The sequence below is a fragment of the Fukomys damarensis genome, unplaced genomic scaffold (assembly GCF_012274545.1).
Source record: "Fukomys damarensis isolate Sample0158 unplaced genomic scaffold, DMR_v1.0_HiC HiC_scaffold_17, whole genome shotgun sequence".
NCBI classification, from domain to species: domain Eukaryota; kingdom Metazoa; phylum Chordata; class Mammalia; order Rodentia; family Bathyergidae; genus Fukomys; species Fukomys damarensis.
This window is the reverse complement of record NW_022900929.1, coordinates 33863316-33889671: the sequence shown is the minus strand read 5'-3', so window position 1 is coordinate 33889671 and position 26356 is coordinate 33863316. Positions and strand designations below refer to the sequence as shown.

At 40.2% G+C, this 26356-nt stretch overlaps 1 protein-coding gene across 3 annotated transcripts in view; it reads left to right on the top strand.

Annotated features, from left to right (window-relative positions):
• Snap23 (synaptosome associated protein 23) overlaps positions 1 to 25094 on the top strand; it is a 39861-nt gene extending 14767 nt beyond the window's left edge. For 2 of the 3 annotated variants that reach the window (XM_010624784.3, XM_010624783.3), the window contains 7 exons: positions 5681 to 5785; positions 6814 to 6855; positions 7221 to 7269; positions 9040 to 9157; positions 20550 to 20708; positions 22222 to 22366; positions 24295 to 25094. In XM_010624784.3, coding sequence (XP_010623086.1) covers positions 5729 to 5785; positions 6814 to 6855; positions 7221 to 7269; positions 9040 to 9157; positions 20550 to 20708; positions 22222 to 22366; positions 24295 to 24360 — 636 coding nt within the window. In that variant the 5' untranslated portion in view covers positions 5681 to 5728 and the 3' untranslated portion in view covers positions 24361 to 25094. The remainder of the gene's footprint in view (positions 1 to 5680; positions 5786 to 6813; positions 6856 to 7220; positions 7270 to 9039; positions 9158 to 20549; positions 20709 to 22221; positions 22367 to 24294) is intronic. The other variant, XM_010624785.3, reaches the window with a different exon arrangement.
• Positions 25095 to 26356: the final 1262 nt, after the last annotated feature.

Below are 26356 nucleotides of genomic sequence, written 5' to 3'. Positions count from 1 at the left end.
AAAAAAAAAAAAAAAAAGACAAGCTGTTAATTTGACACCTTTAACCATATGAGCTAGACTTGTGGTTATATTACAAAACCTAAAATGAACCACAAAATTGTATGCAGTAAATAAGCTCTCACTATGGCGATTTTACCCTTAGGGGAGAAAACTTGAAAGGGGTTGGGGTAAAAAAATAGAGAAGAAAAAGGAGATGAGGAGGTGATTAGAAACAAGGCTGGAGGATAAAGGAAAGATTATGCAAGCTTTGGGAAACTAGTAAAGAAGACAGAAGAAAAAGAGAAGGAAGAAATAAAAACCAGAACAACAAAATAACTAGAATCTGTGTTCACACTCATGTAAAAACAAGAACAGTTGAGAAAAAACAAAACAGAAACAAAAAACCAGAAAAGAGACAGGGGAAAAAAAAAAGGAAGAAATGAGTAAAAAAAAGAAAAGAAAAGTCCACTTCAAGGTGTGTGTCCCTGGATGGCAGTGCGGGCAGAGTGCAGATCCGAGTTAATTAATCCCGGCAAGCCAGCCGTAGCTTTATGGTGGGGTAGTGGGTAATTCCAGCAAGCCTGCGTCTTTAGTTTAGTTCCACTGAAGTTCAGGCTGGCTTCTGGCTGAGGCTGGAATGGGGCTTATTGAACCTACAGCAGTCCATGTGCTCCTGCCAGCTTGAATTTGGCTCTTTGACCTCTGGTGAGGCAGCCTCTGGGAATTCAGGAGCCACTAGATGGAGCCAACCTGCAGGTGTTCTGAGTTTTGACTTAGTTGGCCCCTCTCCAAGATGTCTACCAGCCAGTCACCCTTCCTGGGGGATGTCTGAACCCAAGGACAGCCACTGCAGTCCTCTGTGTCCACTGTTTCTGTCCACTGGTGTGTTTCTCTGTGAAGACCTCTGGAGTTGCTAATAATCACCATGCATCTGCAGGTTCAAGATCCCTCTCCCATACAGTGAGTCTGGGCTCAGGGAGAAAGTGCAGCCCGCTACCTTCTGCTTTGAAATCTCTCTTCGCTTTCCCATTGGCTTCAATGCATTTGTGCATTCAAGCATCTCTTTGAAACTGTGTGGAATTTTACTAGTAGGATAGCAAATACTGACTTGTAATTAGCAATAATCACCTCTAGGGGTGCAGTTACACAATTGTATAATTTGAGTGATCTATGCTTTCTTACCCTAGAAGTCTCCCTACCAGCAGGATGTTATGTCTAAAAACCTAACTGCAATGTGGTTTTCAGTAAACATTTGATTAGTGTATCTTATTTTTATTGTTTTTTTCTCTCTTGGACATTGAGGAGTTGCACACTAGAGAGACAGGTGACCTAAGAGCATACTGCCTGGGAGGCACAGGATTTGATTGGGGTTCTAGGAAGTGCTGGAGAAACATGAGTCCACTTGGACAGGCAGAAAAGAAAGGTATACAAAAATCCAGAGGCAAAAGGGTGTAAAAAAGCAATTTCCTCTTCTGCCAGATGTGATGGACAGTGCACACTGTAATCCCAGCACTCTGGGAGGATGAGGCAGAAGGAACACAAGTTCAATTTCAGCCTGTGCACCTTAGCAACTTCATGAGACCCTGTCTCAAAATGAAAAATGAAAAGGGCTGGGAACATAGTATAAAGGTCCTAGGTTTAATCTCCAGTACTGAAAAAACAAACAAATAAAAACTTTCTTTTCATTGCTGTAAATAAGAAAGAATGGCTAAAGAGGAATGGTAGCATGGGACATGTGTGAGAAAGCTAGTCTCATAAATGATTAGCAAATAAAGCACATGGTTCTATTTGTGTGTGAATTTTAACACATGAACAGTTGTTAATTCAAGAAAGGCCTTAATGTCTTGATAACATATTTTAGTATATTCATCTTTTGCCCTTTACCACAGGTATGAAAAATGCAATGTTGAAATTGGAATTTAAAAAACTTTTTTTCATGAGACTTTCTCAAGGGATAAAAGCTTAATTAAATCTGTGAGGCCCTGGGTTTGATTCCCCTGCACCCCCCCAAAAGTTTAGCTATGACAGAATTATAAACAGGACTCCAATTGCAGAGTCTTTTTAAAAACATTTACAGACATTTCTCCTTTAAAGACTGAGTCATGTTCCTGAGACTAGGTTGTTAATTGAATTGATTGATGAATGAGGAGTTGGATATAGTATGCACATTACAATATTAAAACAAAGAGCCAGCATGGTGGCACACGCCTGTAATCCCAGCACTCAGGAGGCTGAGGCAGGAGGATCGCTGTGAGTTCGAGACCAGCCTGTGCTACATAGTGAGTTCCAGGTCAGTCTCAACTACATAGTGAGACCCTGTCTCAAAAAAACAAAACAAAACAAAAAACCCAAAGAAATTGTCAGAGGAAACTCCCAATGTGATGACTTTGCCTTTATTTGCATAACTTTCTTGTGCAGTACTGTAATGTATAGCAGGACATAAAACTACAGTACTGTACAGTATAATCAGCAAAAATTACAGTACCATATAAACAAGGTGTGCCATATAAAAAAGACATTGAGATTCTATAAACATCATGCACAGAACTATATGCACACAAAAAATGACATAAGTCCTAGCAGCAGCTCATGGGCTGAACAGTTGTAATTAAAGAGGAACATCTGTTTATTTTTGCAATGCTGGGGATTGAACCGAGAGCCTAGGCAGTAAGCTAGATCCCCAGCTGGTTTTCTTTACTTTTTAATTTGAGACAGGGTCTCATGAGTTGCCAGATTGCCCAAATTGGGCTTGAATTTGGCATCCTACTGCCTCAGCCTCCCAAAGTGCTGGGGTTATAGCTGTGTGCCACCATGCCTGCCTTGCAGTAACTCCGTATACTGAAAATGCATTTTTTAAAAGTTAAAGATGACTTTATTAAAATGATGGTCAATAGTAATTTTACTGAGCATGACTAAAAATGTTTGGTTTTGTTTGGATTTTGATTTTTTTTTGTTTTTTTTGTGGTAGTAGGATTTGAACCTAGGGCCTCCTGAATACTAGATGAGAGCTAAAGATCTGTGTGTTACCAGCAGGCTGTTCCATGTCATACATGAGCATTTGCAACTTTCAGCTTGTGGCTCTAGCAGTTTGGAGGTTTGGTAATACCATCATGTGTAGCTTTTTTTCTTAAGAGCTGCTTTATTTTGAGAGGGCAGCCTGTTTTGTACTTATTTGTTCATTCTGTAGTTTCCTGAGTACCTACTATCAAATCGTGATAGATACTGGAGATAAAGAGAGAGCACATCCCTCCCCACCAAGAGTTCAGTCTTGTGTTGCTTCCCTGGGTAACTAGGTTCTGTGCTTCTCAGTGAGCAAACTCCATAAGCAGGCTTCTCACTGTGGCACTTTGATGTTTGAGGCCTGATTGTTCTTTGTGGAAGGGCTTTCACAGGTGTATGAGGTGTGTAATAGTTCGCTGGCCTCCACCCACTAGATTCCGGTAGCATCCCCATCCCCAAGTTGTGACTATCAAAAATGCTTCCAGACACTGCTAGGTGCCAGGGGGAAAATCTAGAATGTGAACTAGACTTTTTTATGTGTGTTGGTGTCCAAGAGCTTTTTTCTTTTTGTACTGGGGATCAAACTCAGGACCTTCTGCTTGCAAGGCAGGTGGCAGGACCACTGAGCTAAATCACTGGCCTGGTGTCCAAGAGCTTTGATAAGTTAGTTTGCAAAAATTTAATACAAAGTTAGCAAATGTAATAAAGAAAAGAACCTAGATCCATTCCACAGCCCTTGTTGCTGTTTGTGATTTCATACAGTAGTGGTACAGAGTGAGACCTAACTAAATGTTTTGTTTGTTTCTTAGCAGTACTGGGATTTGAACCCATTACCTCTGTACTGAGCTACATCCCCAGTCCTTTTTAAGTTATTCATTGATGTAGATCTCACTATGTAGCCCAGGCTGTCCTCAAACTCACATCGATCCTCCTGACTCAGCCTCCCAAGTGCTGGGATTACAGGCATGCGCCACCTTGGCCCTAAAGTGGCATGGTTGGGTGCCATACAGAATTCTTGGGGGGTGTGATGAGGGGGAGTTGAGAGTAGGTGCTGGAGGAGGAGGGCGACCCCAGGCAGTCAGGGCAGGAAGTCCAGCCTGATTGACAGTACACACAGCAAGGGCAGGCCCCCTTCAGAGCAGTGCCTTGAGGCCCAGGCCCTGCTTCCGCCAGGGTGTCTACGTTAAGGAAGTGCTACTTCTTCAGCTGACAACATAGGGTTTAGAAAAGTCCTACAGTTCCAAGAAAAGTTCCAGGAATATCTTATTTTCTAGAAGCAAAGCAGTAAACCATTTTCTCTGGAACTCTGAACAAAAAAGTGATTCCAGTGTTTTTAGTTCATATAACTTTGAATTATTTTACTGCCACATGGTCTTACTTAGACTTCTTCTGTTTGTTTTTTTGTTGATATCAGGGATCGAACTTTGGACCTTGTGCTTTCGAGGCAGGCAGGGCACCTCTGAGCTAAATCCCTGGTCCTGTTTTGTTTTGGTTTTGGCAGTACTAGAGATTGAACCCAAGGCTTCATGTTCTGTTGTACCCAAGTCGTGAAATCCCCAAGAAGACCACCAAGGAGTCTCTTCTGATGTAAACACACAAGGAGTTTATTGCAAGCTTGAGCCTGGACCCTCAGTGTCACTGTCGCAGTGGCTTCAAACTGAAGGCCCCAACCCATTTTCAAGACAGGCTTATATAGGGCTGAGGATTAATACTATTTTTAACTTTCCATTACTAAGGATTATTATTGGGACACTCAAGGGAAATATCTCATTCTCATGAGGGGAATTATCTCATACCCATGAGGAGCTCAGTGGGGGGCACTCTATTTCTATTCTTAAGAAACACTTTATATGCTTACACAATTAGGCAAACTCTCTATACCCAGCAAAACATATAATATATCTCTAAGCAACTATCGGAGAGGAGATAAGTTCACCCCGGGGTCAGAAAAAGAGGAACAGAAAAACGGGGTTGTTAGCAATGCTTCTCTGCCCAGGAAAGTTGGTCTTTATATTTTGAGCAAAGATCAAAGAGGGAGACCACCTTGATCAGAAAACTTGGTTCCTACAGTTCTACCATTGATCAAATTCCCTTAAAAAAATTTTTCTTTTTTTTTGAGACAGTGTCTCACTATGTAGTTGAGACTGACCTAGAACTCACTATGTAGTCCAGGCTGGTCTCGAACTCACAGCGATTCTCCTGCCTCAGCCTCCCAAGTGCTGGGATTACAGGTGTGTGCTACCATGCCTGGCTAAAATTTTTAATTTAAAATTTAAATGCTAAAATTGGCCAGGTTGGGCCCACACTTGAGAGCCTCCTGCCTCAGACTCCCATGTTGCTGGGATTACAGGTGTGCATGACTGCATCCAGATGACTTCTTCACTTTATTGCTTAACCATGTTCAGATAACATATGAAGAACATTGAACAGCTGAGAATTTATTTTAATAGTCTCTCAGAGTTTATCTTCCAGTGATGCCTGGCTTCTCAAAGTAGCGGGACTACTTTCCTATTGAAAAGTGTCCCTCAGCTTTGTTACTGATCAACCTTAAATATCCATTTATCTTCTCTTAGTTTAGTTCCTTACGCATGGGGCACGTGTGTGTGCTGGTAATGAGGTCAGCTCTTTTATCCTGTTTACCTGATACCCAAATTCCATTCCTCTACTCTCTGCTCAAACTTTTGTATTTCCTTATTCTTAGAGAATATCCACATTTCCACCCCTGTGCCTGGTAGAATTCTGATTCATCATGGATAATCTGTCACAGGAAGACATTCAGCTGAGGGCTAACCAGCTCACTGACGAGGTGAGTAAATAATTGATTCTATTTCAGTTTTCACAGTAGACAAACGACATGACCTTCCTAGAGCTCATTTTAGCCTCTTCCTGGTTCTTGTCTATCAAAGAATGCATTTGTTCCATAGTAATCACTAGCCTTTTTTTCCCCCATTCCCAGAAAAACTTCATAAATGAAAGCAATATGATTTTTTTTTTTTTTAGGTAGTCATTACTAAATAGTTCCTTGAAACAAAGATACTCTAAACTTTGTTTTGTTTAGTTTTGTTTGAAACAGGGTCTCCCTTTGTAGTTCAGGCTGGCCCTGAACTCACTCACTATGTAGCACAAGTTGGCCTCAAACTCAGCAGTCCTCCTGCATCAGCCTCCTGAGTGCTTGGATTATAGGCGTGTACCACCACACCCACTAAACTTTCTTTTTATTTAACAATTTCCTGATAGATGTGTAATATCCTTAAATTTCATTTAAATTACATTTTTATGTTCTCTATTAACTCTATCATCCAAATTTTCTCTCAAAGAGAATCTGGCAGGAAGAAAATAACTAAGAAATGGTGACCGACTTTGTTTCGTTTTAAAGAGAGGGATGGGCAAAGACCGGAGTTTGAGCTCCAGTACCAAAAAAAAAAAAAAAAGCAAGGGATGGCCTGGCACCTTTTAAAAATAGAGTAGTCGGGAGTGGTGGTGCACACCTGAAATGCCAGCACTCAGGATGCTGAGGCAGGAGGATCTCTGTGAGTTCAAGACCAGCCTGGGTTACGTAGTGAGTTCCAGGTCAGTCTCAACTACATAGTGAGACCCTGTCTCAAGAAACCAAAAAGTTAAAATAAAAAAAATAGAGCAGCATCATGAATATGGCCTATGAGCTGGTTTTTTGGTTTTTTTGTACGAAGGATCGAACTTGGGACATGTTCTTGCAAAGCAGGTGGCACAAACACTGAGCCAAATCCCCAGCCCTTCCATGGGCTGAGCTGTTTTTGTTTGTTTGTTTGTTTTCTCTACATATTTTGGAATGTTAAAACTCTGCTTTTTTCCTAGTCTCTGGAGAGTACAAGGAAAATCCTGGGCTTAGCCATTGAGGTAAGAAGTGTTTAGTTAAATACAGAAATTCATATGAGCAATCGTAACAGCATGAACTGGAGTTGGTGTTAAAGGGTATCGTCTCAGTATACATCATTATTTGAAAGCAGGAGTTGCTGAAATTAAGCCATACACTGCTGGGGCCTTTTCTGTTTTTTCCTTTTGACAGTATTGGATGGAGTGTGAGAGGGAAGATGAATTCATCATGACTTTGTGGGTTTAAATGTTTGGAGGGAGTAATATATTCTAGTATGTTGGTTTAACACTTGAATTTCTAAATGGTTCTATTTATCAGTCTGTAGGTTTTGTGTCTGTGATTTGGGGTTTGTTTTCCTGTGTGATCAGTTTTCCCTCTCTCCTTTCAGTCTCAGGATGCTGGAATCAAAACCATCACCATGCTGGATGAACAAGGGGGTGAGTTGAAATCGTTGGTAGAAACTCTCTTCGACATACAGTGCCCAAAAGCCCTGTCCATCCCCTACTCATCAATACAGGAGTGTCTTCCCTTTGTGAAATAAGAGGAATGTGTTTCCTTATGTTCTTCTGATTTGAATTATATCACTTTTCTTGCTGGTTTGGGATGAGAGGTAACAGTGCCCAGCTGTCTACCAGATATGTGTTAAGCCAGCACTGCATAGTGGCATTGGTTATGAAATTAGACATAATTTCTTCTTTTGGTACCAGGAATCAAACTCGGGACCTTGCACTTACCAGGCAGACGTGGTGCCACTGAGCTAAATCCCTGACCCTAATGATATTCTTTTTTTTTTTTCTTTTGGTACTGGGGATGAATTCAGGACCTTCTGCCTGCAAGGCAGCAGTGGAACCACTGAGCTAAATTCCCAGCCCCCCATGATATTATTGCATCATCCCTAGTAATCAAATTAACTCTAAATTCTGATGAGCCTAGAAATATTTGATTTGCGGTAGGTGTGGTGGCACACACCTGAAATCCCAGCTCTTGGGAGGCTGAGGCAGGAAAATTGGAGTTGGAGGCCAGCCTCTACTATATAGTGAGACCCTATCTCAGAAATCAAAGAAATAAGCTAGGTGTGGTGGAGCACATTTGTAATCCCAGCACTCAGAAGGCTGAGGCAGGTGGATCACCATGAATTCGAGGCCAGCCTCAACTCATAGCAAGACCCTGTCTCAAAAAAACCAATCACTCGATTGATCAATAGAAAAGAAAAAAAAAAAATTGATTTGAGTTGGCCCTTGTAATGCAGTTTAGTTTTTATTAGTCTTGTGACAGCCTGCAAATTTTGAGCCCATTAAATGATAGAAATACTAGGAATTTGGTCTGCTCAAAATACACTTGGTTGCAAGGGTACCTCTGAACCAGCCTCATGCTCCTGCTGTATCCCTTTCTTTTCTTCCTTTTTTTTTTTTTTTTTTTTTTTTTTTTTTGAGACAAGGTCTCACTACATAGTTCATACTGATCTTGAACTCACTATGTAGCCCAGGCTGGCCTCAAATTCAGTGATCCATCTGCCTCAGCCTCCTGAGTGCTGGGATTATAGGTATGCACACCACATCCAGAACAAATTTCTTTCTTTTCTTTCTTTTTTCCTTTTTCTTTGGTACTGGGCATTGAACTCGGGCCCTTGTGCTTGCAAGACAGAACCACTGAGCTAAATCAGCCCCCCTTTTTTTTTTTGGTACCAGGGATCGAACTTGGGTCCTTATGCTTGCAAGGCAGTGAGCAGAACTGCTGAGCCAAATCCCTGGCCCACACATATTTGTTTTTTGTTTGTTTTTGTTTTTTTTTTTTTTTCTGGTACTGGGCATCAAATTTGGGTCCTTGTGCTTGCGAGGCAGGCGGCAGAACCACTGAGCTAAATTCCTGGCCCTCAGCACAAATTTCTTTAAAACAGATCTTTCTCTTGTTTTGGTTCCGGGGATCAAACTCCGGCCCTTGTGCTTGTGAGGCATGCAGCGGCACCACTGAGCTAAATCCTCAGCCCTAGAGCAGATCTTTCTATAGTTAGAGGTCAGATGCTGCAAGATCAGTTTGTGAAAGAGTCTTTCATGTAGAATATTTTGTGGTACCTTCTGACATGGATGCATTCACCATGGCATGTTATTGGTAGATTGGAGGTTACTGTTTGGAGCTCTGTGATGTAGAATATTCTGGCTAAGACTGTGAATGTAACACAAAATTTAACTCCCACAACTCATTCTTAGAACAACTAAACCGCATAGAAGAAGGCATGGATCAGATAAATAAAGACATGAGAGAGACAGAGAAGACTTTAACAGAACTCAACAAGTGCTGTGGCCTTTGTGTCTGTCCATGCAACAGGTGAGTTGTTAAATCAAGACCTTTTAAAAGAAAGAAGGGGTCCTGGAATTTAGCTCAGTGGTTCCGCCACCTGCCTTGCAAGCTCAAGGTCCTGAGTTTGATCCCTGGTCCCCAAAAAATAATAAAATAAAAGAAAAGAAGGAAGGGGGGAGGGAGGATGGATGGATATCCCTGCCCTCTAACGCATAGGCTTCTTCCCCAAATAAGGTAAAAAATATGATTAGGCCTAAATGAGGAACTTTGATATAAACAAATTTAATATATTTTTCCTTCAGTTTGGCTTGGGTAGTGCATGCCTATATTCTCAGCACTCTGGGAGGCTGACTCTGGGAGAGGATCACAAGTTTCAGCCCAACTTAGGCAATTTAGTAGCTTGGAGAAACCCTGTCCCAAAAAGACAAATAGGGCTGGGGATTTAGCTCAATGGTTCTGCTGTCTTCCTCACAAGTGCAAGGTCCTGAGTTCTATCCCTGGTACGCCCCCCCCCCGAAAAAAAATCAAGAAAAACCAAAAAAATAGGGCTGGGGATATAACTCAGTGCAAAGACTCTGGGTTCAATTCCCAGTTACATAAAAATAAATTCTCAGGGGGTCCGGGATTTAGCTCAGTGGTGCCCCCACCTGCCTCACAGGCGCAAGGTCAGAGTTCGATCCCCAGTACCAAAAAAAAAAGGTTCTTAGCCAGGCATGGTGTTGCATACGTGTAATCCCAGCACTCTGAGAGACTGAAGCAGGAGGATTGCAAATCTGAGCTCAGCCTAGGTTATTTAGCAATTTAGTAAGACCCTGTCTCAACATTAAAAAAATTGAATAAAGAAACAAAAAAGCTGGAGATGCAGTTCAGTGGGAAGATTCAGTCCTCAGTATGGGGGGGAAATCTCCTTCAGGCACTTTTTATTTTTTCATATAAATAGAACCATTCACAGAAAACTATTCCTTAAATTTGACCAGTCTTGTCTAGGATGAAGTCCCAGTTTTAATTTGTACATGGAACTGTTGCAAATGCATACATCTGGATGATATAGAATAGGATGGAGTTAGTGTCTTTTAGTTTCAAAGAAGGAGTATTATTAGCACAATGTGTATTCTGCCACAGGCACATGAGACTTGGCCAAGGAAGTAAAGGACTGGGCTTTAAAAGACTTTAAGAAGACTTTTTAAAAAGTCTTTTAAAAAAGCTGGGTGTGGTAGTGCACGCCTGTAATCGCAGCACTTGGGAGGTTGAGGCAGGGGGATCTCTGAGTTCAAGACCAGCCTGGGCTACATACTGAGTTCCAGGTCAGTCTCAACTACATAGTGAGATCCTGTCTCAAAAAACCAAAAAAAACAAACAAACAAAAAAAGTCTTTAAAAGACTTGATGCGTGCTTGTCATATGAGAAAGAATGGCAGAGACAGGAATCAGCGTTAGATCACGTGACACTGACTGAGGTGCAGAGCGGCTGAGAGTTAGGTTAGAGAAATAGCACAGAGGAAGTAGACATGAGCTGGGCTTCGAGTGAACATGGAGCAAGAAGGAACTTGCTGGAGGGCCCTGGGTTTGATCCCCAGGGATTGAACAACAGATAAAAGGAGGAGGGAGAAGGAGGGCATTTCCTTTGGAAGAGTCAGAGTAAACACACAGTCAGGAAGAGCTTGACCCAAGGAAGCTGCCTGATTTGTGTAGATAAGAAATGGAAAATAAGCAGGCAGCAGAAGAAACCAACCTAGGAGTTGGTAAATTGAACCGGGTGACCTTACCTCATAAGCTAGTCAGAAACCGTTTGTAATCTAGAGTGAGACTCATGAAGTGAGGCTTTATCAGCAGGATAGAGAGGAAAGTGTAAAGGAAGGATAATTCATAAGCAGTGTAAGAGGAAACGACTGCATTAGCAAGATAAGGGGGAAGAATCAAAGGGGGCCAGAGATTTGGAATCTCCAGTAAGTCAGGAGATGAAAGGTTTTTATACTTTTTCTGTAGACTGCGTGAGATCATGCTCACACAAAGGAATTCATTCTTTTTATTAATCTGTTGTGAATATTTACATTCTCTGCTTGTCCATAGGTAAACCAAACTCCACAGTGTTAAATATATCGTATGAATTCAGACTAAGATGGAATTTGGACCAAGAGAGTTAACAATTACCTTCTCTTTTGTTAGAAGGAATTCAACTGTATTTTTAAAAAATCATTAACAGGGCTGGGGATTTAGCTCAATGGTTCCATCACCTGCCTTGCAATTGCAAGGTCCTGAGTTCAATCCCTAGTATCCCCCCCCAAAATCATTAACAAAGCAGTATTGAACTTTGCTCTTAGTTGAGATGACGGTGTCTGGAGATTGTGACTATACTGAGTGCCGAAATGTTTTTAAAGTGCTTTATAAGCATCAGCCCTTCCATCCAGGTGTCTCACGTAGTATGGTACATCGAGTGTCCATGCAGAGGATTATAACTCAGCGTTTCTGTCCTCAGAAGAGTTGGAATGGCAGTGCTTTTATTAAACTGTCATATTTTCAGATAGATGCTTTCATTTGACAACATTTTCTGTGCCATTTCTTTTAGATAAAATAGAGTTAAGTTGCTTATTGGTCAACCTTGGATTTTTTTTTGGCCATGAGAAATTAAGATTTGACAGTGTTCTTCCTAGCCTGGTCCATTGGCTTTCTGTCTTACTACGCTGACCTGTTTAGACCTTATTGACTCTCTAAAAATCAGCTGTGACTTACCAGTCAAGGTTTATACAAGTTGTACAGTCAGCAAACAAGTTATAAATGCAGTGGTTTTATTTTGTTTTGGTTTTTTGAGACAGGATCTTGCTGAGTAGTTCAGGCTGGCCTTGGACTCACTCTGTAGCCCAGACTGGCCTTGAACTCATGGTGACTCTCCTGCCTCAGCCTCCTGAGCACTGGGATTATAGGCATGCACCACCACTATGCCCAGCAAACACACAGATTATGCACTTTGAACTCATAGCAGTGTTTTGCAAACTTCTTATGCTTTTCTTCTGTGTTCCATGCTCCCTCTAGGAAGAGTGAGGGGGAGAAAATGTATGAATTTCTTAGAGATAAAAGTGTTAGGGGAAGAGCAAGAAGGAAGAAGTCCTATCCAAATTCTAGGCAGGATCAGCTTTATGTCAGGCATTGAAGAACAGTGAGTCCTAAAATGGTCACAGATATGGAAAGTATGGAAATACTGCTACAGAAATTGTACTTTTCTTTGTCTTGTGCTCTCAGCCATGCACAGGCAAGCTTTTGTTGGACACAAACAGAAGAGGAGGCAGAATGTGTTCCTGAAGCGGTCTACAGCCTGTCCCTCAGCGGCATGCCATAAAAGAGCAATTGCTTCCTGAAAGGGGGAGACTAATGTCCCAGCTTAAAGATACCTAATTTGAATAGCCCTTCTTCCATCTACTCTTTTTTTTAGACAGGGTCTTGTCATGTAGTCCATGCTGGCCTTGAACTCACTATGTAGCCTAGGCTAGCCACAAACTCTTGGTGATCCTTCTGCCTCAGCAGAATCCTGCATGCTGGGATTACAGGTGGGCGCTACCATGCCTGGATTTCTTAGGTGCTAATGTCTGTTTCAGTTAGGTACCACATGTAAATAGCTATAATTTGAGCTTCGCAAAGACAGACACAGGATCCTAGTCCTCTTTGTATAAGGCTAGTATTAATTTTGGTAGTAATAAGAACCGGTAGTAGTAAAAACATAATCTCTGTGTCTGTTTCTCTCATTTTTTCCTTTTTTTTTAACCACAGTACTGGGGATTAAACCCCAGGTCTTCAGGCTGAGCTATGTCTCCAGCCCTTTTTACTTACTATTTTGAGACCGGGTCACTAAGTCACTAAGTTCCCCAGGCTGGGTCTACGTTTGAAATCCTGTCTTAGCTTCCTGGAGTACTAGGATTATAGTGTTCATCTGTATGTCTACCTCTCTCTTTTCTCATTTTTTTTTTTTCTGTTACTGGGATTGAACTCAGGACCTTGTGCTTGTAAAGCAGGCATGGTGCTCTCCCTTTTTTTTCCTGGTACTGGCGATCAAGCTCAGGACTTTGCCCTTGCCAGTCAGGTGCAGTCTCATTTATTTTCACTTAAAAAGTTTTAAAAATTTTATTAGTCCATGTTTACATTACACAATGATCACATTCTCATAGGGAGTTGGCACAGGTACATATCACATCTTAATTCTCTTTCCTTCCCCTTTCCCCCACCTTCCTCCCTCCTTTCCCCATTGATTTTGTCTTTTGGACTGACACATAATTGTTGAGCTCAATAGAATAACTGAAGCCATGTTAGCAAATCTTCTTATTTACGATATGGAGAGCCAAGGATGTAGTACCATACCTGCAAGGCCCTGAGTTCAATTCCTGGTACTGGAAAAAAAATAAAAGACATGGATATAGCATTATTTAGAAGGAGACTTTAACTGTAGCTTATTTTTTTTCTAAAGAACTAGTAGAATTAATAACATTCCTAGGATTAAAGTTTAAAATTGTAGGTAAAAGCCGGGTGTGGTGGCACACACCTGTAATCTCAGCACTCAGGAGGCTGAGGCAGGAGGATTGCTGTGAGTACAAGACCAGCCTGGGCTACGCAATGAGTTCCAGGTCAGTCTCAACTACATAGTGAGACCCTGTCTCAAAAACTAAAAATAAATAAATAAATAAATAAAATTATAGATAAATGCTATTATAACCGAGGCAGGAGGATCCCAAATTTAAGCACAGTATGGACAATTTAGTGACTTCTCGAGAATTTGTGTCAAAATAATAAAGGGCTATGAACCAGGTGTGGTGATACATGCCCCTCAGGAGACTGAGGCAGGAGCATCACTGTGAGTTTGGGGCTGGCCTTTGAACTATAAGTGAGACCCTATCTCAGAAGAGGGAGGGGATGAATGTAGTTCAGTGAGAAGACCCTGGGTTTAATTCTGGTACCATACACGCACAAAAAAAAGAAAGCAAGTAAGCACGGGTTAGCTTGCTTCATTTGAATTCTAAAAGTAAAATAGTACTGTAGATCTTTTTTTAAAAAGTCTTATATGAATTGTTATTTATTTTACATATACTGTTTTTTTTATCCAACCATATCTATCTATTTTTTTTCCCTTTTTTGTTATTGTGCTGAGTATTGAACCTAGGACTCTCACATGCACCACTGAGCTACAACCCAAGCCCTTTTGTTTGTTGTTGTTAGTTTAAGACAGAGTCTCACTATGTTGTCCGGGCTGGCCTCGAATTTGAAATCCTTCTGCCTCAGATTCTCAGGTAGCAGGATTACCAGGGACCATGCCTGGCTTTAATCCTATACTTTTGACAGTGACGCATTAGTTGTAATTCTAAGTAGCAGGAGTTTACAAAGAGGCAGACCTGGAAAGTTCAGAGTAGTAAACTCCTTGCGATGTCCCAGTTAAATCATTCTTTTTTTTTTTTTGGTACTGGGATCAAACTCCGGTCCTTGTACTTATGAAGCAGGCGGTAGAACCACTGAGCTAAATCCCTGGCCCTATAAATCATTCTTAGTAAGATGTTGTTCTGTTTTAACTTGCCTCTCTTATAATGCTGATAAAGTCTGTAAACAGAGCTGGGCACAGTACCACAGGCCTATAATCCCAGATACTTAAGAGGCTGAGCCAGGAGGATTGCAAAATTGAGGCCAGCCTGGGCCACTTCAAGAGTCCTTATCTCAAAAGGAAAAAAGGGTTTGCTGTATGGCTTAGTGTTAGAATGTATTAAGTGCAAGGCCCAGGGTTCAATATCCAGCTTGCAGAAAAAAATGTCTAACATAATGGCACCTAGTTTGAAGCAAAATTAGTATTTCCTCGATCATACGCAATTAAGTTCAAAATTGAACCATAGATTTTCTACTGTTCTAATCTTTGGTTGTATTGAAGAGTAAAATTTCAGCTGTGTATCATTGAAATAAATACTGAATTATATTTCATTTGACAGGTGCTTTCTCTGTCCTGCTTACTGAAGAGTCGATAAATCTGTGGCCCTGTCTATTTATAATTACTTTATCTTCTTATGCCTCACATGGTATCTGATACATATTCAGTAAATACTTGTGAATTGAATGTGTTTGAGAAACTTGTTGGCTGGTGGGAAAATTAGATGTATGAAAAGATTTTTTAAAAATTACAATGCAAATAAAATATGTAATAGTAATTAAGGAAAATCTGTATTCCCTAAGGAGTGAGGAAGTTTTACAATGTCACCATTAGTATTTGCCATCTCTCATAATTTCTATAATTTTAAGAAATGTTACGATCACCTAAACATTTTAAGGAAAAGTCAAGTGTGTTTTGTTTTAAATAGTTGTCTTGTTGTTCTTTTTATCTAGATTTGCAGTTGTGGGTTGTTTCTGTAAAACCAAACAGGAATTAGAATGTGTTATGTTTTTAAACCTGTTCCTGTTCTATTTGACTGGCATTTACTGTTTTCTGCATTTCTTTCTCCAACCTAATCTCTTCCTTTCTAATCTGTTTACTAAAACGAAGATCTAACCTCAGGAGCTGGGCTCAGTTACTGATGAGAGGGCGCTCTCTAAGATGCAGTCTGTGGTGCAGTGCGGGCTGCTAACCTGCTCTTTCAAGGTGAAGCTTCAGTAGTGGCCTTGCTGTGCATGTGCATGCTTCTGTGAGTGGTGGAGACTGTCTGAAACCGTGCCGTGCTGTGTAATGTAAAGTGAATCTCCTCTCCGTGGGTACGGACAAAAGATAGACTTGACGAACAAATCTTTGTGTGTAAAAGTTCCCTTTGGCTGAATGCTAACTTATGTGTTCTGCTGGACAACATTGATATTACCAAAATAAAAATACTTTTCAAGTCTTCTAAGTTTGAAATAGGTTGTATTTATAGACAATGGCTGCAGTCTAGTTCGTATCAGAGGTAAAAAAAACTTAAGGCTATCTCTCAGTAGGACTTTGATTTCTAGGTCTTGAATCATGATTTTTCTTTTTCTTTTTTTTTTAAATTTTTATTTATTTATTTATTTTTTTTTTTTTTGGCTTTTTGAGTCAGGGTCTCATTGTATAGTTGAGACTGACCTGGAACTCACTATGTAATCCAGGCTGGTCTCGAACTCACAGCGATCCTCTTGCCTCAGCCTCCCAAGTGCTGGGAAAGGTGTGCGCCACCACGCCCAGTTTACGATTTTTCTTTTTAAAAGTGTTGTTTCTAATGATTGGAATTCCCCATGATTTAGGCCACTACAAGAAATTAATTGCCAACCTAGTCATACTAAATCCTATTGAGAATAAGATGGGATATTCTTTTTAAAAATAAAGATTCCTGCCAGGCATTGTGGTGCACTTCTGTGATTCCAGCATTTGGGAGGCTGTGGCAGGAGGATCACCTTGAGTTTAAGGCCAGCCTGAGCTACTTAGTGAATTCAAAGCTATCCTGAACTACATAGTGAGACCTCTTGTCTCTAAAAATAATTGATTAATTAATTTGAAAAATAAAGATCCCCCTCTACACATTATAATGTGTTCCATAATTCCTATTAAATCACATTAGTTTGCCATGATTTTGTGTTGAATTAATATAGAACTCTTAATTTTTTCATGAGAATTACCTCTTTAGTTACTTTACTCTATATTGTAATGTCTGCCTCCTTGATTTTGCATCTTTGTTTTGTTTTGTTTTTGTTTTTTGAGATAGGGTCTCACTATGTAGTTGAGACTGACCTGGAACTCACTGTGTAGCCCAGGCTGGTCTCGAACTCACAGTGATCCTCCTGCCTCAGCCTCCCAAGTGCTGGGATTGCCACCTTGCCTAGCCTATTTTGCACCTTTATGAAAATGATAAAGACTAAAGACTGTGTTAAATGAAATATCTAAAAGTATCCTTTATTTTCTGCCTTTCTTTTCCTATAACACAATCATGTAACACTCTGATATCATTCTTTCCCCCTTTCTCCCTCTTGTATTAAATTAATATTTGTACAATCCCCTTTCTCCTTAATATAATAGTAGGTAATATTTGACTTTATTTTTGTTGTTTTTATTAAGTGCTAATGATGACAGCCAGAACCAGGAGGACAAATTTTAATGTTTTTGTGCCTATGTCTTGATAGTTTATATTTTGTGCTTTTATAGCAGCTTCTTGAATTCATTAAGGACTATTTCAGATCCTTTTTTTAACCTTGCCATTCTTAATAAATAAGATATTTAAGTGAACAAAAGTAAAAGTGACAGATTATTAGATTCTAGCTGAATGTGGTGGTCCATGGCTATAATCCCAGTACTCTGGGAGGCTGAGGTAGGATGCTTCCAAATTTGAGCCTACCCAGGGCAATTTAGCAACTTAGTGAGATCGTGTCTAAAAATAAAATTGTGGGGCTGGGGATTTAGCTCAGTGGCACTGTACCTGCCTTGAAAGTATAAGGTCCTGAGTTCAATCCCTGGCACCAATAAATAAATAAATAAATAAATAAATAAATAAATTTAAAAGGGCTGGAGGTATAGATCATTGTGAAGGCCTTGGAGTCAATCTCCAGTACTTGAAAAAGATTAGATTTCTGAAAACTAACTATCAGGTATAAATCTTTAATCTTTCTGTTTGTTTGCTTGTTTTGGTACTGGGGATCGAACTCAGGACCCTGTGCTTGTGAGGCAGGTGGCAGAACCACCAAGCTAAATCTCTGGTCCTAAATCTTTAATCTTTATCTGTAAATATACTTTTCAGATGGAGTTCATATCTTATTAAAATTTATTATAAATTTGATTAAACATTTTCTAATGTAGGCTAGTTTCTTCCCAGAATGGGCTGTAAATTTTATTGTGCAAGAGTCTTGTCAGGTCAGAACTATTTTTTCTTAAAACAACCTAACCATATTCCAACTGTATTCAGCTACAAATAGATCTCAAAACTAAGGTGTGTCAATGGGTGCAAAAGTAAACATATTAATGATCTGTGCACATAGAGTCATGAACTGTAAGCTCTGGGTAGAGCTGAGGTTGAAACCTTGATAAACCAGCGGCCCCCAAGTCCAGCCTCAATATGCTCTTTGTGTGCTACTTTGAGAGACCTACTGTCTGTCTCATTAGTCTCTTTGAATCCAAACCCTCTCTCTTCCACCTGTTCCACAATCTGATGTTCTAACAAAAGCCCCAGGCTGGGGGACAGATTCAGTGGTAGAAGGCATGCCTACCAAGTGTGAGGCTCTGAGTTCATTCGCTAGGCTCCAAAATTAAAACAAAATCTTACAGTTACTTGCCTTCTGATAAGTTAATATATTGTTTGTGTATCATTACTCTGCTTTAGAATTTCACCTGGGATCTATCATTAATACAGAATACACTCACTGAACTAATGGATAATATATGAAAACACTCATTTAAAAACTGCATATCCCACCTTGTTCCAGGAAGGATTTAAGATGGCTTATTAATAAATGAATTAATAAATAGCATAAATAGAAATAAAATTGATATAAGAAACCAATGAAGTCACTTTGCTCTTTTTTTTTTTTTTTTTTTTTTTTTTTTTTTTTTTTTTTTGGTACCAGGGATCAAACTTGTGACCTTGTGCTTGTGAGGAAGGTGGCAGAACCACTGAGCTAAATCCCTGGCTCAAGAGAGGCACTTTGATAACTACTTTTTAGTATTCATAAATTTTTTTTTTTTTTTTGGTACCGGGGATTGAACTCGGGTCCTTGACACTTGCAAGGCCAGCCACTGAACCGCTGAGCTAAATCCCCGGCCCTTAGTATTCATAAATTTTATCTTGGCACAAAAATGTTTCACCCAAAAAAGTAGTAGTGTCCTTTTTATAAAATTAATGAGGGTTGGAGATGTAGCTCAGTGGTACAGCGCCTGCCTGGTAAATGTTAGGCCCTGAGTGCAATACCCAGTACCAAAATTAAATAAATAAAATTAATGAGTAAGGTCTAAGATCCAATTCTAGATTTCCCAAAAATAGATCCTCACATGCCTTTGAGGAAGGAGCCAACTTTTCTTAGAATTTCTTCTCTGCCTTTGCAAGTTCTGCAATTGTGAGACCTCCTCATTAACATATAATGTAGACTAAATCAGAGGGTAATAATATAGCAACATACTGTTTTATTTTTGTTTACAGAAAAATAAAAACTAAAATTAAGTGAAAGCTTAATTGTATCTGGCCAAAATTTTTATATAACTTATTTGAAATGACTATCTAAAAGTCACTTTTCTGAGGCTCTTTTTTGTGCCAGTTGCATCAGTCTGGGTAGTATATAGTATAGTGGCATTGAGTAATTTTTGATTGTATTAATTGCCTAAAGCATATGCTTTTATTCATTCATTTATTTACTTGAGACAAGGTCTCACTGTGTAGTTCACGCTGATTTTGAACTCATTACATAGTCCAGGCTGGCCTTGAACTTGCAGCGCGATCCTCCTGCCTTGGCTCCTTGAGTGCTGGAATTATAGGCATGTGCCACCATGCCCAGCCTACTTTTATTTTATTTTGTATTTTTTTTTTTTAGCCTGCTTTTATTTTAAAGAAGGACTAGATTTAGTTGGGGTTTTTTTGTTGTTGTTGTTGTTTGTTTTTTTGTTTTTTTTTTTTTTTTTCTTAGAGAAAAAGTAAATTCCTAAATGAAAAAGCCATAATCAGAGGATTTGTAACTGGCACCTATGTGCCCAGAGCAGTTATTCATCAACTGATTGTTTGATTTGGAAACAACCCATTCCTTTTCATGAAATTTTGTTTTTGAAGAAATTCTTTTTAAAAATTCTTGCAGAATTTTAACAGAAAAAGTCACTTGGCACTACACTAGCTCAATTAAGAGTGGGCAAAGAGGGCCAGGGATTTAGCTCAGTGGGACTGTGCTTGCCTTGCCAGATCCTGAGTGCAATCCCTGGTACTGCCAAAAAAAAAAAAAAAAAAAAGTGGGCAAAGAATGGTGCTAAACTATTACCTATTCAATCTTACTCTGCCATCCTTTCACAACCTGAGGTGTCTTCAGAGAACCTCCTGTGGCATCCTAGGACACTTGTGTTTTTAACTGTCCATTAACCCCAAGGCACCTTAAAAATCACATAATTGCATTTTACTACTTGCTATAGCTTAGTGGAGATTTAGGCCTTTAAAAAATGATGTAAAGCCAAGTGTGGTGGCACACACCTATAATCCCAGCACTTGGGAGGCCGAGGCGGGAGGATTGCTCTGAGTTTGAAGCCAGCCTGAACAACATAGTGAGACCAGGTCTCAAAAAATAAAAATTAATAAAAAAAAAAGATTTTATATCAGTGAGTTTATGGTTCATCCTTTTCTTGTCCTATATTGCATGAGGCAGAGAGAAGTAGTCTAGATTTAGCTGTGTGCAGTTTTTCTGCTAACAGAGTTAGGGACACTCTTAAGGCAATGAGCATTAATAATTACATTCTCCCTGTCATGCTTTCTTGGGCTCTACACTCCTAACCTCTGTAGGACGAAGAATTTTGAGTCTGGTAAGGCCTATAAGGCAACGTGGGGAGATGGCGGAGGCAGCTCACCTAGCGACGTGGTATCGAAGCAACCAGCCCGAGTCACAAATGGCCAGCCTCAGCAGCCAGCCAGCGGTGCAGCCAGCGGTAGATACATTAAACGGTATGCCAGCTCCTTCCACATGCCACACCTTTCCTAGTGACTGCTGCCCACTTAGGAGCTATGAGTGTACCCTGTCTCACCAGTTAGAAATAATATTTGTTCCATTGAAGCTGCTTTTAAATATCTGCCATCTGACAAAATGTTGACTGTGGTTATTGTGCAACTTTATGCTTTTCAAGGTATTAACATAGACCTGCTTACTTTCATAAAATGTTTCAAGCTATATTATCTAGAGCAGGGGTTGGCTGAATTCCTGTAAGGATATTAGTTAAGGGCCAATTAGTAATTGTTTCACATTCATAGAGTCTTTGTTGCAAGTACTCAACTCAGTTATAAGATGAAAGCAGCCTGGAGACAATATGTAAAAGTTTTCTTTTTTTTTTTGGTACTGGGGATCGTACTCAGGTTCTTCTCCTTGTGAGGCAGGTGGTGGAACCACTGAGCTAAATCTCCGGCTGGACAGTATGTAAAAAAAAGCAAGAATGACAGAAGCCAGGTGTGGTGGTGCACTCCTGAAATTGCAGCACTGGGGAGTCTGAGGCAGGAGGACCACCTTCAGTTCAAGGCCAGCCTGAAGTACATAAAAAGGTCCTGTCTCAGAGAGAGAGAGACAGAAATGGTACACTCCTGTTATCTCAGCTTTTCAAGATGCTGAAGTAGGAGGATCACAAGTTCAAGGCAATTTAGTAAGACCCTGACTCAGTGGAAAAGGATTGGGATGAAGCTTAATGATAGAGCACTTACTTAGCATGCTCTAGGACCTGAGTTTAATCCCCAGTACCACCAAAAAGGAAAAAAAAAATCACTTGAGAGTTTGTTAAAACAGAGTGAAGCTGGGCTTGGTGATGCACCCCTTAACCCCTGTGTACACCTCCAGGGGGTAGAGGCAAGAAGATCACAGGTTTAAGGCCAGCTAAGCTATATAACAAGACCTTGTCTCAAAAAAAAAAAAAAACAAAAAAAACCCAAAAAAACCCAGCTGGGTGTGAAGGATGGCACATGCCTATAATCTTAGCATTTGGAAGGCAGAGGCAGGAGGATCACTGTGAGGCCAGCCTGAGCTACATGGTGATTTCAAGGCCAGCCTGACCCTGTCTCAAACCCCAACCGACCAAACAAACAAAAAATCACAGATTAAGCTGGGAGTGTTGACATGCTTCTGTAGTCCTATTTGGGAGACTGAGGCAGAAGAATTGCTTGATCCCAGGAGATCAAAGCCACTCAATCAACATGGTAAGACCCCTCTGAAAAAGCAAGCTTGATGGGAGCCACTCACACTTTCTGATTGAGTAGTTCCAGGACATAGTGTAACTGCTGGCATATTCCTGTGTCTAACAGGTACCTAGGTAATGCTGGGAGTCACTATAGAACATTTCCCCAGAATAGCAGCCTATTTCTCCTTGGATTTAACACTTGTTCAGTATCGTTTTGGCTACTTCTATGAAAATTAAATGCAGGATTAGACCATTGTATTGTAATAAAAAGTACTGAACTAACTCTTTATTTCTGGTAGCATAACTAATGACGCCAGAGAAGATGAGATGGAAGAAAACCTGACTCAAGTGGGCAATATCCTGGGAAATCTAAAGAACATGGCCTTGGACATGGGGAATGAAATCGAAGCTCAAAATCGACAAATAGACCGGATCACAGAAAAGGTAAAACCCTTTTATGGCCACAAGAAAGTGAGACCTTCAGTTCAGGGAACATTTTCGGAATGGCCCTCTGTGATAGATACAGCGGGGACATCCACAGGACATGTTCTTGTCTGTACAGGATACAGAGTTTTAATGATGGTGAAGAGCTTTTAACACACTGAAAAATTGAAGCCAAGTCCTCCCATCTTATTTGGTTCATTTTGAAGCTGCAGTCTTAGAATGAGGTTGTTTTATTTAAACTTCAACACAAAGCTAATCTGCTGTAGCAGTTGAGTGTCTTCCCTCACACTTTGCCAGTGGCTGTTAGCTTTTAGTTTTACTGTGTTTATTTGTTTTGAGGCAGGGTCTTGCTATGCAGTTCAGGCTGGGCTTGAATTCACTATGTAGCCTCAGTGTTACCCTCCTGCCTCAGCCTCCTGAGTTCTGGCATTATAGGGGTGCGCCACCATGCCCAACCAGTTTTATTGTGTTAAGTACTAATTTAGTAATGTTCCAGAAGTCACATCTCAGGAAAAACCAAGAAGCAGTTCTACAAAATAGTCCTTGAACGACACAAAATGGTCATCAGAGTAAAGAAAAATTGTGATTCTTTTTTTTTTTTTTTTTTAATTTTACATAGTATAAAAGATACTGAAAGACAGGGCCGGGGATTTAGCTCAGTGGTGCCACTGCCTCACAATTGCAAGGTCCTAAGTTCGATCCCCAGTACCAAAAACAAAAACAAAAAAGATACTGAATGACAGATTGTTTTCAGTGTTTGAATGAATCAAATCTAAATTCCATACTTCAAAGTTGGGCATGGTGGCACACACCTAAAATTCCAGTGCTCAGGAGGTGGACGAAGAAGGATCACTGCAAATTCAAGGCCATCTTGGACTACATAGTGAGACCCTGTCTCAATCAATTAAATTAAAAATAAAAAACATTTAAGAAACCATTGATTATAAGATGCATCTCAGCTTTGAACATGTAAACTATGGAAAAATGCATCATAGCTGGGAATGAATGTAGCTAGTAGTGCTATGCCTGACTGGCAAGCACAAGATCCTGAGTTTAAACCCTGGCACTGGAAAAAAATATGTTGTAGAATTGATAAAAATACTGGGCTGGGCATGGTAGCACACACCTGTAATCAGGCACTTGGGAGGTTGAAGCAGGATGACCACCATGAGTTTGAGGCCAGCCTGCGCTATATAGCAAGTTTGAGACTCTGTCTCAAAAAAACCCAGGGGGAAAAAAAAGAATTGATAAAATATTGGATAATTTTCTGTTACACATTTGTTACATTTATACACTATGGTTTTTCAAAACATTTCATATTCTGTTGCTTTTTTGTTTGTTTTGGTTTTTTGAGACAGGGTCTCACTCTGTAGTTGAGACTGACCTGGAACTCACTGTGTAGCTCAGGCTGGTTTCGAACTCACAGTGATCCTCCAGCCTCAGCCTCCCAAGTGCTGGGATTACAGGCGTGCACCACCATGCCTGGCTTGTTGCTTTTTTTTTTAAATGGTGCCAAAAAGTTTATTTAAAAAGTGCAGGTAATTGGGTGGGTATGGGAGAAACCAGCTCTGCAGAGCAAACTTGGGTCAAACAGAGAAAAAGAGGGTAAAAAGCAAAAATGAAAGCACACATCGCATTCAGATGCAGCGCCAGCTGTGGTGGACTCACAGGATAGCCCATAGTCTGTCACTTCTCACCCAAAATGAGTATTGTAATGTGACTTTAGTGCTTCTTGTGTTCTCTCAGTGGGTCGATTACTCCAGGTTTATAGAGCTTCACTATTTCCCTGGTGTTGAGCACTGAACCCAGGGCCTTACACTTGCACGATGCACACTGTACCAATGCACTACATTCCTAGCCTAAGTCTTACTTTTATCAAGATGGCTTACCTTGGGAGGTAATGATGATGATCTATTTCTCTTTTTCAGGCTGACACCAACAAAGATCGTATTGACATTGCCAATACCAGAGCAAAGAAACTCATTGACAGCTAAAGCTCCTGCTGTATTGTGTCACCATTTATTCACTTCTCTAGCTGCTCCTCCTACACCGCCGTTGCCTTTTCAGAGCTGGAAATTTTGATCTCACACTGTGCTAATCGGGAGATAATGTAGAAGAGGGGCCAGTGTAGTAATAGCCTCCCTACTTTATTTTCTGTTTCTCTTGAGGGTAGACTACTGCCGGCCTTCACTATTCTCTATTCATACTCTTAGACTGGTTTTCATACATCATGTCTAGCAAGAACGGAGGAGTATCACCTCTTTACCTCAGCACGTCCTTTCGCTTTCAAGATTTGGAAGCACTGGGGCCAGGGATTTAGCTCAGTGGTTCCGCCGCCTGCCTCACAAGCGCAGTGAACCCGCATTCGATCCCCGTACCCCGCCCCCCAAAAAAAGATTTGGAAGCACTGCCAAAGACAGCCGTAAAGAAGGCAGCTGTGGTAGTATGTTTTGTTTTCGTTGTTGGCCTTGGTTTGTAGTAGGTAAAAGAGAGAAGAGGTTTTTACCATAGTAAAATTATTCATGCGGGCCACAAAAGACAAAGTTGCATAGCTACAATAAAGATCTAGTCATGTTTAGTTTTTTATTTAAGTTGCAGTTTTTGCCAATGTAGGATAATGCTTGGGTTTGGAACTTTTATGCACAGTATCTTTATCCTACATCACCTTTTTTTTTTTGTGAGACAGGATCTCACTATGTAGTTGAGACTGACCTGGAACTCACTATGTAGCCCAGGCTGGTCTCGAATTCACAGCAATCCTCTTGCCTCAGCCTCCCGAGTGCTGGGATTACAGGAGTGTACCATCATGCCCAGCTTTTTACATCACCATTTTGTAACCCCTGCCTCAAAGAGTAGCATAAAATGGGTGTTTTTAAAATTTTTTTATTTTATTTTATTCCATTTTCCCCCCTCAAACTCCCTCCCCTCCCTATGCACAAAAGCTTTGTTTCCATAAAATGAAGTTTTTTAAAAGTAAGCGTAGCCAGACATAGTGGTACATGCCTGTAATCCCAGTGATTGGGAGGCTGAGGCAGGAGGATCATCACAAGTTCAAGGCGAAGCCTAAGCTACATAGTGAGTTTGGGGCATTTTAAACTCTAGGGATTCATGCATGTATGTAGAGCCTGTGATCCCAGTTCATATTGCACCTACAGATACACTTGTACAGATGAGTGGCTTTTTATTTTCATTATCAGTAGTAGTATCAGTCCTTTTGCAGACCTGTTAGCCACATAACCTTGTTGTTAGTCTTTGAAGAAAAAATGTAAATATATATGTGTAACACAAGAATCTCTAAAGCAAGGCTTAACCTTTTTTGGAAAAATTTGACAAAGTATGTGAATTACTTCAATGCTAAGAATTATGTTTAGATAAGAAACAGAAAGCTGGGGATTTAGCTCAGTGAGATCACACCTGTCTCACAAGAGCAAGGTCCTGAGTTCAATCCCCGGTACCAAAAAAAAAAAACAAACCAGAAAATGTATTTTGATCTCAGGTAGAAAAATAGATTTCTTTGAGTTTTATCTATCGTCATAAGTTTAAAAGTTACAGTGGGTTTATTCTGTCTCACTGAAAATGATTTGGAAACTGCACCTTTTGGTTTAATTATTAGTGATTTCACTGTTGTTCTTTTAACCTTATATAGTGAACTATGTCCAGAATTGAGTTTTATATAGGTCCCAAACAGTATTATGGGAGCATAATCAGTATCTGTCCCTTTGTTTAATTGTTTAAAAACTAGCATCTGCACACTTCAGAGGTGTCAGTGTGGGTTGGTTCCACCATCAACCATGGTTTCTTATCATTAAATTTTGTAACTAACTAATGGCGTTATTCTTTCAGATAGGTAACTTGTTTCTGTGCCTGTTGTTTTTTATTTTATTTGTTTTGGGTTTTTGTGCCTGTTGTTTTGGAGGCAATAATTTCATTAGCTTTTGTTTAATAAACTGAATAAAGCAGAATTCCATAAATCTAAAAGTGCTTCAAGCC